At 41.1% G+C, this 19,248-nt stretch overlaps 1 protein-coding gene across 4 annotated transcripts in view; it reads right to left on the bottom strand.

The window, feature by feature from the left end:
* Positions 1-18,876, bottom strand: part of CACNB2 (calcium voltage-gated channel auxiliary subunit beta 2) — a 309,505-nt gene extending 290,629 nt beyond the window's left edge. The window contains exons 1-2 of one of the 4 annotated variants that reach the window (XM_039877507.1): positions 18,322-18,876; positions 9,233-9,325 (exon numbers count right to left, since the gene is read on the bottom strand). In XM_039877507.1, coding sequence (XP_039733441.1) covers positions 9,233-9,325; positions 18,322-18,456 — 228 coding nt within the window. In that variant the 5' untranslated portion in view covers positions 18,457-18,876. Of the gene's footprint in view, positions 1-9,232; positions 9,326-17,885; positions 17,990-18,321 lie in introns of those variants that run through there. The other 3 variants (XM_039877502.1, XM_039877509.1, XM_039877503.1) reach the window with 3 other exon arrangements.
* Positions 18,877-19,248: the final 372 nt, after the last annotated feature.

Here is a 19,248-nt window from a genome sequence, read left to right as displayed (position 1 = left end):
TTTAATGCAAAAGTCTATAATAAGGTGGCCAGTAGAAAATACAGCTTGTGCCTCCCAGCTCTGCAGGACCTGAAGCATCTCTGAAGGGACAGGCAGGCAGGACGCGGCCTCAGGTGTCTGAGTGTGTGAAGTGACTCTTTACCTGCGTTCCTGCGTGGGGCAGACGTTTACCGGGTACCTCTCGTCTAACCCTGTATGGGGTTCCTGGTCTCCCTCACAGAGCTTCTGCCCTTTATCTTAGGATAACCTAGCATGCTGCCCATTCCCACCCACTTCCTCCTAACCCTATTTATTTTGAAATACTTCAAATCTGTAGAAAAATCTAAAGAGTGGTACAATTCACACCTGTATAATCTTCACTCATGTACTGTGAGCATCTCTTCCTTCATATAGACTTAATACTAAGCAAGTGCCCCTCCTGATTCCTCAATGGCACTGAAGCCCCACCTGAGGCCAGCTCAGCTCTTGGGACCCAACACTCACTCAGCCCAGCTTTCGCCAATCCTGGCTCAGGTGGCCTTGCACCCACCGTCACCGTCGCCGTCTTTGGCCTAGTGATCTAGGACCAGCAGGCCACTTTCCTCAGATTTTTAGCATAGCTATTGTCTAAAGTCTCTCACTGAGCAACAAGTGTACCGATTTGGTCTAATAAACGCCATGAACTTTGAAGTGTATGAACTTGAGCAAATGCATTAACCTACCAGGGCCTCCGTTCATCACCTCTTATACTGTAGCACCCACCATAATCAGTTGTGTTAGTGATGAAATAAAGTGCTCACTGGAGTGGCTGACACATCATCAGCATTCAATCAACATAAGCTATTACTATCTTCTTTACTGATTTCCCAGCCAGTCGACCCATCAGTCCAATTCTTTCATGCCTTTCTTTACCCTAGGGTGCTGCATAACTCCCCAGAGCAAGAGGCTGGGTGCCTTCCGACACTTCCAATGTCATCGCCTGTCCCTCTCTCCACACGCCCTGAATGCACACACACACGGCTCCCCACCATCCCAGGAACACACCATCGACTTCCATTTCCAATTTTATTTTTACTTAAAAATTTTAATTAAAAAAAAAAATTTTAATTTAAAATTATTCTTAGGATAAATGCTCAACTGCTTTGTATTCTTACTATTCAGAATAAAACATCACCTCCTTGGGGCTCACACAGGACTTCTGTTGCGGGTTCACAAACGGTCAGTAAATCGCGCCTTAGCTTACACCTTCCCCGGTAGCCACTTCTTAATTTTTTCTTTATGATCCGGTCTGATCCCTCCAACTGCCCCCAGGTAATGGTACTTAATCACGAGCATTAGAATCCCTTAGCAACTGTTTCCAAAATGCTCATGCCCGGCCCTCTGATGCTAACAGCACACTAGACTGTCCAATCTCAAACAGAGATTTTTACTGGACTCCTTAAACACATGCTGCTTTGCATAGAGACATTACTTGAAATAAGACCCTGGAAAGAGTAAACGATGTTCTTCTGTAGGATCCTGACCTTGGTGAACTGGTAAGCACCAAATGAGTCAGCAAGAGATGATGAATGACCTTCGATTCCGTACCCCTGCAAGTAGCTAATACATAGCAGGGTGTTCTGACCCTCCCTATCCCCGCCCCCCACTCGACCCCCATGGCTCTTCTCTTTGCTTCAGGTCTCCTTCCAATTGTCAGAGAGAAAGATTACATGAGGATCTTATTTTCTGATTCTTCTTGGTATTAGATGTCTATAAGCTTGAAGCAGTAACTGGAAGAACTCGAGTTAATAATTCACTGTGAGAAATGCGAGCATAAAAGTTTTAAATAGTAGCTCAAATCTTGATACATATTGAAGGACAGTGATTTAGGCATGTAATTATTTTTTGTAAATGTAACTTTTTAAATATAACACGAAAAGGATGAAAAGCTAAGTCACAGAATACAAACACACACACGTAAACGCACAAATGTGTGTGAATGTGTGTGTGTGTGTGTGTGTGTATGTGTGTGTGTATTCTTGGCCATCATAAAACTAAGTGCAAAGAATCCGTCTATTGTAGGTTGCAATGGTTTGCATGTCTTCTGTCCACCAGACAAATTATGCTCAAGTATGAACCGGATTCTGGGTTATACTGATGGATTTAATCTTTAAAAGTTCCAAGTCTTTTAAACATTTTATGAACCTCTGAAATATCCTAGGGTACAAGTTATAAAGGCTTTAGGAGAAGATTTTATACTTTGGAGAAAATAAATAATCTAAATAAAATTTTTTATGATAAATAAAATTAAAATGGGTTCATAATGAAGATATTAGTCGAGTATATTAGGTTAATTACAAGAAATTCATGAAGTTATTTTATTTCTGTGTGAATCATATTGACACCTATGGAGAAAGTACACTTTTATTCCTTTCATATTCTGGCAAAAGATGTTTTTCTGTCTTTCAGATATATGTTGGCTTTGGGGTCAATGCTTTTTAGTTTAAGTCTATCTTCATCTAAACCCTTATGGCATAAGAAAAACATTATATACAAAGTAAACATAACAGAGGCATCATCTGTTATGGGTTGAATTGTGTCCCCCCAACCCCCAAAATTTGCATATTAAGGCCCTAACCCCCAGTACCTCAGGATGTCACTTTATTTGGAGACAGAGTTTTTATAGAGGTAATTAAATTAAATGAGGTCATTAGGATGGGCCCTGATCTTATAAGACTGATGTCCTTATAAAAAATTGTTGACAGATACAAATTTGAGAAAACATCATGAGGAGGTAAAAAGAGCAACTTACAAGCCCAGGAGAAGCGGCCTGGACCAGGCCCTTCCCTCCCAGCCTCAGAACAGACCTGCCACCTTGACTTCAGACTTTTAGCCTCTAGGACTTTGAGAAAATAAAATTTTTTGGTGTAGCTACCCAGTCTGTGGGCCTCTGCTACAGCAGCTCTAGCAACTGAATACACCATCTACATTATTTTCCTTTCAAATGAAAAGTTTACCTGTTTGTTTTGGTTGTGAGGTTGGTTTATAAAAAAAAATAAAGCAATTGGTCGTTTTCCAATTTTCAGCTATAACACCTAGACCAAAGAGAAATCAACAAATCTTTTCGTACGAGTAAACATCTGAACAGGAGTAAACTACATGAAAAAGCCTCTGGGTTCAGAGAAAATATTACTTTCCAAGAAAGGAAAACTGATGAGGTCACAATGCCCAGCCTCTCAGACAGGAAGCAGAGGAGAAAGCTGAGTCAAAACAAAGTGTCCTTGCCAGAAGTCCAAACAATCGAGCTGTCCCCTAGGCTCTCCCGTTACCAGGTATCAAGTAAAAGAAAGAACAGAGGCTAGAACTTTTCTACGTACACCAAGGACACAAGAAAATATACGAAGCCAAGATAATTCTCTAAAACTTGATGACAGTTTGGAGAAATGACACAGATGGTGAGATGGTGGCAGAGGACAGAGACTTCCTGAAGATCTTTAGCTACATTTTCCCACTTATGAGTCAATAGAAGATGCTACGAAGCTTCTTCCCTCCTCCTGTGATCATCTTCCTGTTTTTTTTTTTTTCCTCGTCATCCTCCAACTCTAAAATAAGCAGATGGTGAAAGGAAGCATGATAAGATCAAGGGCAGGGGTGAGGAGCTCAGTTCCTTTTCTCCACCTCAGGTCTTTGTAATCAACACAGACACTTCGTCACGAATGTGGAATCGTGATGAGCAACACCAGAATACCTCCTTGTTGAACTCACTCATAGCAAATATTTTTGAGACGTAAGCCAACATCTCAAAAAGGACTTCATTAGCATCTGATAATCATCAGACGTGAAGATTTCCAGAAACAAATCAATAAGGAGAGAAGGTGACACTATTTATATCTATAAAAGAGAACAGGGAAGAAAAAACTATTCTTTGGTTTAACCAGACTGTTACTTGGGTATGACACCCATGAAAACCTGAGACACATGAATAATTAACCTAAAGCTAAGTAACTGATCTTCACCAACATTCCTAACAGTTTAGGAGTCAACTGAAATATATATATATTTTTTGCAAATTCAATGTTTAATGAAAGCGCATTTTCTTAGTCATACGAATTACTTCCTATTAGCTCACTTGTAAATGTTCAGTTTATCTACGGGGGCTACTTCAGTCCATAACTTCTAAGATTTCGCATGAATTGGCCAAACAGAAGATGAATAATAATGAGAGAAAATGGGGCATAAGTGCAAAATATATTATAATTTGAAACATATCTGAGAGCCCAAGGAACTACGAACACCTGCAGAAATAATTCCGAGTTTTAAAATGTTATATTTAGGTCAGTGGGAAAATATGTGAAGATAAAATCTGCCTCAATCCACAAAATTGATTTAAATAAACGAGTGGAGACCTTAATGAACCTAGTTTATAGGGTAGGTGTTGCACATACATGAAAACAATCTCAGAATGAGGAAGATTTTATGTATAATCATACATAATACGCCTGTTCTCTCACAAAAACTTAATTTTAAAAAGACATTTTAAAGCTAATTATGTGTTAAAGTACAAAATCTAAAGTTTGTTTTAATATTTTTTAAGGTATATAGGCCTCCTAAAAGAAAAATATTCCTAGTAGTATATAAGTTTATGCTATAAAAAGAACAAGAGACTTCTTTACTGAAAAGCTCAACATTTTTATAGTGATATATTTAAGAAGAGTTCTTAAAAGGTCTCGGAACAGATTCTGCCATTCACAAAATTTAAGCGAATGCCTAATAAGATAGAAAGACATTTACAGGAAATCAGTGGCAATAAATCTACTGCATTATTATTTATAGTTGTGTTTGTGACGAATACAGCATAACAAGGCAACAAGCCAGCATTTAAGGGCTGAAAGATTTATCCAACCTTAAACATATCAGTCTACACAGGCCTGGAGTCTGTAATCATTATCGCAGTTTAATCTGTCTTTGCAAAACAAAACCGAGAAAGAGACTGTGTGTCTCTATGATTAATCATTCATATTTAAAGCCAAATTGAACTAATAAGCGGTCCAAAAAGCTGCACCAAGAACATGGTACTGGAAGACAACGGAATTTGTTTAGAATACCGTGTTCTGAAAGTGTCGTACAGCCTTCTGTTAAATATTTGGTTCATTCCATTCTGTCATTCCGATTTGTATTCTGGAAGCCCTTAGAAGCTACAGGATTACTTCGTTAGAACCACGACATAGGATGGTGAGCAAAACCCCAGGTCAGCTGCACAGTTCTTCCCCACGAACTCCCCGAAACAATGGCATTCGAAAATTCCAAAAAAGAATTGTTGATGCTTAAGGCTCAACTTTCTGCACGAAAGGTACCAGCTGGTACAACAGGGTGACCTAGAAAACTTCTCCAGAGAAACAGTTTGTGAGCCCTGGCCATACATACATGGCAGAGCTTCTAGCAGAGCTCAGAATGAAAGTTGCCATGTTGTGGGAATCATCGAAATAAAGCAAACTGGCTGTAATCCCCTTAGCATTTGATGTTTCGTCTTAAGAACTCTGCCAGGTACATAAACGTAGCCGGAGAGAACACACGTCTTTAAGAAAATGAAGAAATGTTTAAAAAAACACAAGAGAGAAGAGAACTGGGCTGACCCAATGGTCACAGACACTCCCCTCCCTGCCCCACCACGAGCTGCTGTAGCTTTGATGACCAGCACTCGTTTGCAGATGTACATAGTTTTCCCCGACCTTGGAACTACCAAAGAATTTACACAGTGGTTCTTGCACAACCTCTTGAAAAAGAACAGCACGAATGTTCTAGCCTGCAATGCCAGGCGGGCCTCGTTACTCCCATCCACCTATTTTTCTTGCAGTACATTAATTTGCTTGGTTAGGGTCCGGTGCTCAGATAAACTACTAGTTCTCATTCCCTCCTCTTCAGACAACACACCTCAGGGCTTTTAGTTATTTGTGTATTCGATGAAGTTAGGAGGAAAGAGCGAAATTATACAGAAACTTGATTTTCTAAATAGACAAAATTTACGTGAGGCACAAAATGCAAAAGGTTTTAAGAATGGCAGCTTTTCCAGGTTTAGTATGATATATGAAGTTCTCTTATTGATGTATCTGTTCATAGCGCAGAGCCAGAGAGTACAAAGACTTCATACTAGACTTGAAGACAATCTCGATATCGTAATTATCTTAGAAACAAATCTAAGATAACCATAGCTTTATGTATTAACTAGCTTTTAGTACATAACTGGTTTGAATAATCTTCATTAATTCTAATTAGGGGACCTGGAAGTCCTGTTTAACACTTTCTGCCCCTTAATAAATCAAAATTAACATACCTATTTACAAAGCAAAGCCTTAATGAACTGCAAACCCATTTCTAAAGAGGCCTAACAGGGAACTGGTGCTGTATGGGCACCGAGCTTCACCTGGATTCGCCAGAGAGGATGATCCGTGGACCCCATCAGCCTCGGTCAGGCCTCGGCACCGAAGAGCATGATGCTCCAGGTGGCTGATTTCACTTACAAGTTTAAAAAAAAAAAGGACTTTCAGGATTCAAAGAAGTGCTTTTTGACTCTTGCAGGAAGAAGGAAAAAATAAAAACTCCCTACTTCTCATTACCAATAAGAGTGGCAGAGCATGCTGGAAGGGTGACAGAAACTGGGCATCTAACAACTTTTGATGAAAGTAAGGATGTGATGTTTTTGATTGGTTTGGGGGGTTCTCGTTTTCTTGTTTGTTTTTAAATCACAATGCCTAGGGAAGATTTATAATGCTAAAGACATCCTACCTTCCTAGGAATAAAGAAGGTTCAAAGAAGACTAACTTTGTATACATTCATGCTAAAAACACTCATGAAGATCTTCCTATGAGTCTTCCTCAGCTGGGGGGTTTGAAAGAAGAACGCAAAGCAATACAGACGTACCTCATTTCCTTGTGCTTTGCTTTGTTGCGCCCCGCAGATATTGCGTTTTTACAAATCGAAGGCAAGACCCTCCCCCAGCAAAAAGATTGTGATTTGCTTTATTGCGGCGCTGTGCAACCAAATCTGCAATATCTCTAAGGTACGCCTGTATACTGACACAAATCACTTGCTTAAAAAAAAAAAAAAAAAAAAAACCACCGACGATAAAGGGAAAGCACTTAAAAGGGATCCTTTCAAATTATTTACTCTAACATATGCTTACCGTTACTCTCTACCGTGCATGTCTGCAAATACTCTGACAAAACTACAATTATTTAACTGCGTCATGGTTGCTTTCGCCTATTTTCAAATGTTAGCAAAATATGAATGCCGTTTTAACAGAATAGAGACTACATGCCAAAGTAAAATACGGTGTTTAACTTAGCATTCTTGCCAAAGACACTGGTCTTTCTTCTGTGACAGAAATGAGCTGGCACTTCCAGGGTCTTGATGCCCGCGTCATCATTAGCCCAGATCCATGCCATGCCAAGCCATTCATTTTACGGAGCTTCAGAAATGAGCCTTTAGGATAGGTTATTTATTTATTTTTGTCTCCTTACTTGCTCACACGTCTGGGCAATATATATCTAAATTTACATTAAGTAGCCTAGTATTTTGTGTGTTAAGCACAGAATCTCATATACATCATCAAGAATGCGACATCAAAGGACATTACGAAGACAAACACATCCAGTTCACTTATACGCAATGTGGCAATCCCTCCTAGCCTTAGAAATTAAGTTCTCAAAACTCCATGAAAGGGACTTCACAGCAAAGACACAATTGGAAAATGGGGTCTGGAGATTGTCTTTAAATGACTTTTTGATAGAGCTAAAATGAGCAACAGTGAGCTCTCTACTGTTCACTTCTATTCACAATATCTTGCTCACTTGAAACGTATCAGCGTCTCTGCCCGTGCAATTTCGACAAGCTGCTTATCATTCTGTGTGGCTGAGCCGCAGCTACTACCTGTCCTAAGAAGCTTATTTGTTTCTGCTTCAGGTCCCCTGATGTTCAGCCCTGAGATGACTACACAAAGTGGTGGATTCTAGCTGTCCAGGTTCCATGTCCTCATCCCAGAGGCAGAATAAATATGGATGCTTGAAATGGAAAAGGACTTAGGTAACTTTCCTTTAACAGACTCACCTAAGTCACCGCCCCCAAGGTCCTTCACTCACACACAGGACCACGATGCTGGAATGCTGCCCGCAACATCAGGCAGAATTCCGACACCATTAGAACATACCTCCGGGGTTGGGCCTCGCTTGGCTTCAACTTCCTTTTTCTTTCTAAATGTTTCTTAGCAATAAAAAAAGAGAAAGGAAAGAAAAACTCTGCTCCTTCTTAACCAACTCCTTTTCGGAAAACTGAAACAATTCCCAACTGGCACAGAACAGAACCAAAACTTTTCCAGGTGCCTGTAAAGTATTCGGACATACCTTTGGCGCACTTGACATTGCTAGCGGAGAACTAGTGGCCGGAGAGGGATCATCCTCCATCTGCATCGGGAGAGCAGAGTAAGGAGGCAGCAACCAGCCAAGCATAAAAGCCCCCACGGCTGCAGCAGGTGAACAAGTTCAAGCTCAACTGCTGCCAACTAACAGCGGAGGAGAAACGTGGGGAAAGGGTTACAGGAAGCACGGGGGGAATGTAGCTTTCTTCCCAAAAGAAATGGAGCAGCTTTTCCAGTTGGCAACTGCTATTTGGGGAGCGAGCTCTCACCAATTCGAGATTATTTATGAGCGCGGTGACCAGAACTCGGGGGTCTTTCAGCCAGGAAAGCAGATTCTCTCTAGGACTCTCCTGCCGAATTTCCTCTCCACCAAGAAGTGTTGATGAGGAGACGCACTCACCTATACCTGATGAGACCTTAGGCTCCACCTGGAGGCTATATTACCCTCAGAGATCTGGCTGCTCATGTTTTTCGCCAGGAAACCCAAGTCCTTCTTATTATACCAACTTCACAGACTGTGGTATGGAGGCCCACTGCCTGCCCCACCCCTGGAAAAATACCTCCAAAACCTGTAATCATCTCTGATAGAACTCACTCATTCTGTTATGAAGAAATCCTTTGTCAGGAAGCTTCCACTTCCTTCCCCCAACTTGCCAGGAAAGAGTGTAATTATTACTCACAGTCTCGCTTAAAATTTAAACATTTTAATCGTGACATTAAACGGTACACTTTTCACTCCAACTAAACGTAAACACAATGATATTGTATCAGTCTTAAAGATAACAGTGTAAAATGACCTTTTAAAAAAAAATCTAAGTTCATTTTAATATACTTCTCAAACTACGAATTTAAGAGCTCCCTTACCTGACGGACAAAACTATTTGAGGTAGTGTCAGATGACGTGCTCCCATCGGATCCTTTAAATCTGTTTTTCCTCCTAGCTCCTTTTCCATATGACTAAAAAAGGGAAAAAAAGAAGAAGAAAGTAAGATTATTGTTAGAACCTCTCACAGGAACCTAGGCCTAGTTCTAGAAAATGTCAAAGACCAAAATAAGGAGTGAATTGCCATCATCTGGGCATTATTAGAAAGTTACTATTGGAGAAGTCACAAATATCTATTTCAAATCAGTGTGTGCATACAGAGAAACTTCTAGAAATATTTAATAATTGAATAAAAAGCACTTAATACTTAAAACAATTAATGCTGTTAGCATATCTGTGGTCAAGAGGCAAAATACACTAAAGACGAAGCATTTAAAAATAAGCATTTCAGTGCAGGAGGGACTGAGGCGGCAGCAGTAAGGTGACAAGAAAGGTAGGTAACTTGTCAACAGATTGACAACAAATTGTCAATGTAATAGATTCATGCATAATGAAATACTGTTATCCAGCAGCGCTGAGCATCCATTTTATTTGCTTCTTTTTCATGTTTTAATATGTAATTCCACAGGTATTCACATATGGGATTGGTCCTGCATATGGTAGCTGAAGGACATTTTGCAACATGAAGTCTGATTACCTTTAAATTTATATAGAAATGTAGGTCTAGATGGCCCATGAAGGAAGCATGGTGCCAGTTCCTCGTATTACTGTGCAGATGTAGAGACTGCTTTGGTGAAAAAGCTACCTCAGTGGTAGTGAATTACATGAAATTAACATACTTTGTAAAATGTTCTGGCCCGTGGTTGTAATGTGGTGTGAAGATCTTGCTTTTTAACAACTTAGTGATTTTGCTAAAAAGGCAAGAAAAATAAATTGTATGGACTAATTTAAAAAAATGAAAAAATAACCAGTTAAGAACAGGATGTTAAAGGTTAGACAATTTGTTTTCCTAATAGGATTGGGCCAAACAAACATCTGCAACTGGCTTTTACTAACTCTATCTACAGTTTACACCAGGAGCACTAAGAATAAACTATGCATCAATCGATGTTTAGTTCTAGGCACACATAAAGTTAATGTGAATATCGAAAGTTAAAATATAAGTGAAAAACAGCTCACCACTGAGCTTTACAGTTACGTGCACGTAGGCTGGGATCCTACTGCAGCAAACCCTGAACAAATTTTCTAACCTCTCCAACCATCAGTCTTCTTCTTAAAATGGGAATATTAATGCTTACGTTGCAGAGTTAAGTATTAAATAAAATAATGTATTTCATAGCATTTAGTATATAAGACCTAGCACATGGTAAAAACTCAATATATTATTCAAAATATTAACTTCTTCATGCCTTAGTACTATTATAGCAAATCCCCATTCATTATAGATTGTATTTATTAAAAGCCAAAATAAATAGATATGCTTAATTACACCACATTAGGGCTGGAAGGGTGTGGGGAAATTAGGCTAAAGTATGTAATACGTTTAGAATGATTAGGCTCACAGAGACTTCATTAGGTTGTTGGAATTTACAAAATTTGCTTTTTCAAAAACACCACGTTCAGGTTTTGAAAATGCTACTTTGCTACATTCTGCATATTGAGATGGTTTTCATTAAAATGGAAATATCTTACAAACCATAATATACATGGCACTTAGGCAAGCTGAAATCCATTACAGTACAAACATTTGTGTTATGGGTAATTTAGATGCATTTGCAGTCTAAAGTGAAAGGGTGGTATAATCCTAAAACAACAACAAAAAATGTCCTTAAATATATTTGTTCCCTTCCAAGTATCTAAGGGATTTATATAATACAAATGTGTTTCCATGGCATTTAATTAACTCTCAACTTCGTAAAAGGAAAGATCATCTAGACTGGGCTTTCATAATGTATTATACAAGCTTCTCTTCACCTAACAGCTTATTCTTCTTACTTGCGTAAACATTATTCAGTAAACTGTTGAAAAATAACATTCTTTCAACAACATTCTTCCTTTTCCAATTATTATGTAAAGATTGGGACAGAAGTGTCTTCCAAGGCCTAAGAACACTAAAATAAAGTATGAAAATTTCCTTAAATAAAAAAAAAAACAAAAAAACTTTACATTATTCCATATGGAAAAACACTCATGACCCTGAAAGCGTTTTTGGACCTAATATGTTTCTTTCTGGGGCGGGGGCAAATCTATGTTAAATATACTATCTACTTTCATGAGGAGCATAAATCATCTTTGAGAACTAAGACAAAATCTAATCCCATCCCATTATCACGTGTCTTTTCAGTACCACGTTGAAATGGGTGGAAAGAGTATCTTTGAAACTCTGTCATTGCCATTTGTTTCAGATTTTTAATGATAAGTACATTTTACTAGTCAGCTGCTTTAGTGTGTGAGCTTTTTCATGGCTGTTCACAATTGCACAACAGGCACTGTGAGAACCACACAATATTTAAGACATTCAGTCCCAAGGGAGGCTGCAGTTCTCTGCAAGAAATTAAATACACTTTAAAAATCACATCCATTTTTCTAGGCCCCTGGGAATACTGTTCGTAAACACTATTTCAGGTGTAGTTAGCTACTTATGCAATGTATTTACACTGGATTATTACAGATTTCAACTGAGACACAGTTTGCATACTGAAAAAAAAAACAATGACACACTGAATCACTTGAAAACTGGTGATAGTTTTGAGAAAAATATATCATCCTTTAATCACTTAAATTTATGAGATGATTCATTCAAAGCATTAACTTGTTCATGACTAAATAGTGTTATAGCATACCTCTATTCATTATAGGTCATATTTATTAAAAGCCAAAATAAATAGATATGCTTAATTATACCTCTATTCTGTTCTTTTACTAATTTTAAATTACTTTTAGTAATTTCTCTTCCATAGTCTCCTTTTTCAAACTTTTAACTAAAGAGTCACTACTCAATGACAAGTTATTTTTATAACAATATCCAGAATCCAGGAAAAAACTTAAAGCACCTTTTGGAAAACTAATAGTCCATTATTATGTACTTTAAAAAATGTTAGCGAAAATTTATACCACCATTACGAAATGAGGTTTCCTTTAATTCCATGCATATTTAAAATTAAGTCCATCTTGCTGGAATAACGTGTTTTTTTGGTTACTCTAAGTCTTTGAAAATAGGATTAGAGTGTTTCACCTATAGGAATTAAAAGAAAAAAGAAAAAAGAAAAAGTAAGACCGAACCTCCTCGAAATGGAAAAATACATGAAAGATTAAGTATTCAAAGATTTACTTGATTAAATTTGGAAGTCTAGTTTTTTAGTTAAGGTGCTACTTACTTCACATGAAACTACTTTTATAACTAATAGCTTCCTAAACATTTTTTTAGCAACATTGAATATTGAGCACCTGACATATGAAAGTTAACACTCAGAGCCTCACAGGTTTCAGGAACTAAAAGAGTAAGAAAAACAGGGTTGGCTAGAGAGCAAAGTGTAACCCATAACACTCTCCCTGACACATGCAGACCCTAAGTCCTTCTTGGAACAATCTGAAAAAAAATCACTAATTTCCATTTATTGCCTATTATTAATATTCAGCTTAATTAAACCAAATTATGTCGCCATAGCAAAAAGGAAACTATATATTTAAATTCCTTTACTTCTCCTAAAACATCAACCAAGTAAATTTTCAGAAACTATAAAAAAATTAAGAAATGTACGCAAATATATAAATGATGTATTAAAAAGATATCCAGCATTCATCATGACATTAATATCCCCTTCATGTGAATGAATGTCTTCTTTGATACAAAACAACTTTCTAAATTGAACTGTAGTCTCAAAATCAGCAACTAAATGCTCACATTTTCACAGGTAATTGAAATCAAAGTGCTTACGATTGAAGTAGACAGTAGTAGTTAATTATAGAAGTTGCCAGTTAAGTGGAGATTTCAGCCCTGCTCTACATGCAAAGTTGGCCTGGCAGCCCCTGGGGGTAGCTTTAAGGATGATGTCACTTCTGTGATTGATGGATATGGTGACAGTTTGCCTATCTATAAACTGCTCCCCATGAGCATAAATGCTGATGCCTGAAATTCGTTTCATACCTCTCGATTCGCATTGTTGAATATCTATCCCTTTGACCTGAGGACTTGCCTAATTTTCTGGTCCAAAGCGAACAAAGCCAAAACTATCCATAGAAGAATCAGACATAAAATCTCATTCTCTGATAGCTTAGTATAAACAAGGTGAAAGTCAGACCTTTCACTAGGAGAGAAGTATAACTCCCTAGAAAAAGAGAAACAAACATAAGTTGTTTTCTATATGATCAGTTTACACAAAAGCAGAAAGGAATCAAGAGGCTGTGTACATAAAGCTCTTCTGGGCATCTGGCAGGTAGAGAAGGGAAGAGGGACGAGGCCAGGAAGCAGAGAAATGCCTAGTGGGGAAGTGCAGGGGCAGAAAAGGAAGGAGAAGGCGAGGGACCAACCTTGCCCTTGTCACCATCTACCTCCAGCCAGGCTGGGAAAGAACTCCAAGACAGACCCAGTTACTCGAAGTAGTGTCATCATTAATTTTAACTCCCTGTAATTGTGAAAGGAAGTGTATGCCAGATACTATTTGCAAGATATAGACACGTCCCACAGTCACGAAATTAAAGAATGCCACCGCCTCCCTCTTCCGTGTTTCTTGAAAAGACCGAGGCTACACACTGTATAACTCAAAGGAATTAAATGCAATAACAAGTAAACTAAGTCTTTATATAAAAAAGAAAGACAAAAAGACAAAACATGAAACTACGAGATTAACTTAACCTCAAATCATTCAAATTGTAAGATATTATATTTCACATTTTAAAGCACACTCAGAAATTCTGACTGGTGTGCTTTTAAATGTCTCCCATGCCACATCAGAACAAAACTACTATTCAGGAGAAAACTGATGAGGGTTTGGAGTGAAGGTTTTAGCAAAACATAAAACATAGGACCCATGACCATTATGTTTGAAGACTGCAAAAGGCTAGGTTGTACCTTGGGCCTAAGAATGTTTCTGGAAAATTCTACTGGCATGGTTCAAGAGCCACGGGAGCATGGCTGCTGCTCTTTTTAGATAAAGCTCCTTGCTACAGATTCAGGGTGTTGCCATTCCCAGGCTGTATGACTGCAACATGCTTGAAAAGCATCTGGCAAACTCAGCTGGGGTGCAACCAGCTGGGTTCTGTTGCTAGGTGCAAAACAAACAGGCCCTCTGGTTACTGTCTGTTCATTTTCAGGTGTGACTGGAGGTTCCGCTTACAATCTCTTTGAAGCCTCGAGTGCTAAGATACTGCTCTTGTTTCTGGTGTACTTCCTCCCCTGTCACCATCCTAGTCTCAATCCCACTTACCTACTGCCTTCATCCACCGACCTTCCGACACCATCAATTCAACTCCCGGGAAAATTATCAGTGCTATAGTTTAGAATAATGCTGTCCAGTAGGAATCTAATACAAGCCACATATGTAATTGAAATTTTCTAGTAGCCATATTTAAAGGTAAATGGCGACCGGTGGCATTAATATTGATAATGTATTTTATTTAACTCAATATATCCAAAATATTATCATTGCAACATGTGATCATATAAAAATTACTAACAAGATGTTGGATATTCCTTATTTCATAATAAGTCTCTGAAGACTGATGTGTATTTTACATTAATAGCACTTTTTAGTTCAGATTAGCCACAATTCAAGTGCTCAGAAGAAGCCACATGCGGCCAGTGGCTGCCGTAGTGGACAGTGCAGATTTATAGCTTTGGAGGGAGAGTTCTAAATTAGTGCCTTGACTTTGAAGGTAGATTGCGTCCAAGTTCACAGTGAAACTGCATAACAGGTTACCTAAAGAGTGATGCAATTTGCTTACATCAGAACTTTCAAGAAGGCGCTCTAACTTCAAGTTCTTGAAAGTTCTGATATAAGCAAATTGCATCGCTCTTGCTTCTCGTGTGAGGCGTTGGAATATATGAAGTTTCCCCCTCCCCAGCAGGATTATTGACATAGAAAAGGAAAATGAACAGAGTCTGTGAATCTGTGTCTTCTGCTTTGTTCATACAGAACTTGCAATATAATCCAGAGGTAAAATAGAAAGGATTTTAAAACCAATGATGGCTTGGAGGTACCACTGCAAATGAAAATTCCAGTTCTAAGTAGAATTACGACTACTCAGTGTCACAAAAAAAGGGGGATGCTCCTGAGATGGCATCTTTCCTTGATCAGTTTTACTGCTGGCCTGTCCTGCCCAGAGACAGAAAAGATGCCTTTGCCAAGTGTTAACCACCGCCTGATGCCGTAATTTATTAGATAAAAAATACACGAAGCAATATTTCCCCTCGAATAATGGATATGATATGAACACAATTCAAGGAAGATCGCTTCCATTTTTTGGAAGGTAGAGAAAGCAAATGCTGATGCAGCTGAATGTATCTCCTCTCACCTGCTTATAACATCCATTCCTCCCTTTCTACTTTCTCTCACGTATCTATACGATTGCTTGCCAATTCCTGTGGACTGAGTCTCTGCAATGTCTCATGCATAGATCTGTCATATCCATTATCTTTTCTCTTTCTCTAGTTTAGGCCTATGACTTGGTGTCCAAACTGTTCTATCAATCTCCCTTCTGGCAGCTCCACTTCTGGATGCCTCAGACTCCAAATTATCCTATAGAGCCTTCAGCCTGAAGAGGTGACTCTTCAGAATGAGCTGTTACAGCTCCTTTGTTGAACTCCATCCATGGTTCTCTATTGTTTAATACACTGCACTGTTCAAAGCCTCCAAGATGTGGCCTTGAATTGCGTTGTCAGTCTTATGCCTCCCTCTCTGCCTAATCCGTACCTTTCCACACCCTTTTCAAACTCGGGATCTCAAATGTCTGCTTTAAGACCTCTAACTTCGGTGCCTTTGCTTCCTGTATCATTAGCTCCCTATCACCTCTCTGAAAATCTTGAAATCTGAGCCACCCTCAAGTCTCTTCCCAAATGCCACCTCTTCTATGAAACCCTTACAGATTGCTCCGCGTAGAATATTTGTGATCTTTACTTCTTGAAAATCATTTCAGATTCAGGACTTCTCCCACAGTCCCATGCCTTACGAGCTTCACACTTGCAGCTACTGGAATATAAGTTCTTTTAAAGGCAGAAATTGTGTCTTCTCACATCTGAATCATTTCCACATTGCAACTGTACAATAAATATTTGTTGACGTACGTTTAACTACATAAATCACTAAATAAATTATCTCTTATCTGAATGCAGTCATGCTTTCCGTCAGCCCTAACTTTGATCTCCAGAAATTCAGGAACTCTATTTTTATCATAAGAATAAAAACTTCTTTTTAAAATCCCTGAAGGAAGATCAAAGAGAAAAAAAGGTCTAAAAGTTCTTTCCTCCTCTATCAATATTCAAGACCATCATCCCAGAATAAGCATCTTGGAGGTCTCATCTAACCCGGTAAGTGACGAGATAAAATCAGAAGTCTAGAACAAAGGTGGCATGCGTTAGTAAGAATTCAGTTCATCTGGCTGAAGCTACATGTTAAGGTAGGTGGTTAGTTACATGTCCCCACCCTGGCTGTACGGCCAAATATCTAGCTGTCTTACTGTTACGGAAGAAATGGATTTCTGATGATACAAGTTCTTGGTTTCTGTATGCTTCCTCTATCTCAAATCAAAGTGAGTTATGTGTTTTAAGTTAGCAGTGCGTTTTCCCAGTGGTAAAAGAAAGTTCGAAAAAGCCCCACGATCATGACACTGGAACCATCATTATTAACAGAATCAAAATATCTGGAGCAGTCAATGTGCACCACCTTTCAAAAGCACAGTAGCAACAAAACATTTGTAACTCTAATTACATCTCCCATCCCTGCCCCCTCCCCGTTGCTACAGTAAATAACACTCTAACGCTTTCTCCCTTGAGCTTATGTAAATATAAAATATATAAATCATATATTTTATGTAAGTAGAAAAATATATGATCTTACCACAATTTACAATCTAGCAAATGGAGGCCTGAAATCAACAAGATAAGCAGAGAAGAGACTTTTTCTCCAAAATGATGCTCAAAACGTAACCCTAACCCTTTCACATACATCACTCACCAAGCAGCCCACAGCTGGGAGTCTTAAGTCATTTCCCTGCTGGGATAAAAGTTGAGAGACTCCTTGCCACCGCTGAGACCTGAGGTGTCTGTAATCTACACCGTACCTGCCAAAGCCTTACGTAAAAGCCACCTTCTCATTGCCCGGCGCCTACAACTGACATCTCCTATGTCACAACAGCAGCAAACCGGAATTTTTCCAGAAACCGCTAATACTCATCGGAGAAAAAGGTGGTCCTGGAGCTCTCTGAAATGGCTCACATTTCCGGAAAAAGAAAAAACTTTCACGTTCCTAGCTCGCTTTCTTAACGGAAAGGAACGAGAGAGGTCCAGGCAAACCTGGGCAAGTGCAGGGAAGGGAGAGCTGAGCTGTCAAGGCGGCGTAATACCCAGGTGCGGAAGGCAGCAGGGCTGATGCCAGGAGACGCGGGCCCACCCCGACCCCCACCCCGGCTCGACGCTCATCCGGGGGGTCTGCGTGGGAGCTGCGGGAAGCGGAGCCCCTCCCGCCCCCCAGGACTCACGATCTTGAGCAGGTCCAGTCCGCTCGCCTGGTTCATGTCTCTCCATGTGCCTCTCCCGGGAAGGGGCGAGGAGGGCGGACCAGAGGTGCCCGGGTGTGTGTAGGGGGGGAGGGCAGCCTTGGGATCCCGAGGGGGAGGGGGGGAGTCGCCCCAGCCCCTTCACACCGGTTTTTCAGAAGCAGAATAAAAAAAATAAAATAAAATAAAATGGAAGCCGGAGAAGAGCCAGGGCAAGGCGAGCAGGGGCAGGGTCACTGAGGCCAGGAGAGGAGAGCGGGTGGCAGCGGGCGAGGGCGGGAAGCAGGAGGTGGCGGAGGAGACCCAGGCGGGAGGGAGCGGCGCGGCGAGCGATGCCGGCAGAGGCGGCACGGGGCGCGAAGGAGGTCTGCGCCCCGGCGGCTCACAAAGAAAAGAGAAGGCGCGGCGCTAATGCTACCTGTGCGGCCGCTGCGAGCGCCCCCGCGGGCGCCGCGTTCTCCAGCAGTTCCATCTGGAGCTCCTGCGCCACCGCCGCCGCCGCCGCCGCCGCCGCCGCTGTGGGAGGCGACTTGGACATATCGCTTTGGACCATTGGCGAAAAGTCAGCTCCAAGCAGCCTCCGGGCCCCTCGTGGCAGGTCCCCTCCTCCCCTCCTGGTGGTGCCGCGCTCGCCGGCAGTCAGGGCGCGGGGCTGGGCCGGGCCATTTGGAAAAGCGACGGGACAGGCAGGGGCTCCTGGAAGTGGCCGGGGAGAGGGAGAGGGGCTCCTCCGCCGCGGGGCCGGGGCCGGGAAGAGCGAGCGCAGAGCGGCGGCGCGGGGCAGGTCCTCGCCGAGAGGGAGGGAGCTTAGCAGGGCGCGAGCCCAGGGGGAGGCGCATCGGAGAGCAAGAGTGACACGGCCCGAGAAGCCGAAAAGTTCCCCGCGGGAGGCGCAGGCCGCGTGGGGCCCGCCCGGCCGCTGCGCGTCGCCGTGGCACGCGCGCTGGAAAGTTTTCAAAGCCACGAAAGCGCGGCCTGGCGCCCGGGAGCTGCCTTCCTCGGGCTGCGCAGCTCGGCTCTCTCAGCTACCGAACCACCACGCGGGGACCGCACGAGCCTGCGGACGCCAACAGGTCGCTCCCTTCCGAGATCCGGAGGCTCTGTGCCTCAGTTGAACGTCTGAAACCTGTGAAGGCCTCGGGAGGCCCCAGAGAGCAAGTGTCCGCAAACGATATCCCGCCCGCAGTTGAAGGCACTTGAAGATGCCAGTAATAGGAGGCAGAAAAGAATTGAGGCTGATGACCTGAGGACGGTGGACCTACCCGCGTGGGATCTGCAGCTGGCTTCTCCATGAGGTCCAGACTCACCTCTTCCAAACCTGAGGGCGAAAGTTTTCCTTTTTTTT

The sequence above is a fragment of the Pteropus medius genome, unplaced genomic scaffold (genome assembly GCF_902729225.1).
Source record: "Pteropus medius unplaced genomic scaffold, Ma_sr-lr_union100, whole genome shotgun sequence".
Lineage (NCBI taxonomy): Eukaryota > Metazoa > Chordata > Mammalia > Chiroptera > Pteropodidae > Pteropus > Pteropus medius.
This window is presented reverse-complemented; position numbering and strand designations above follow the sequence as displayed.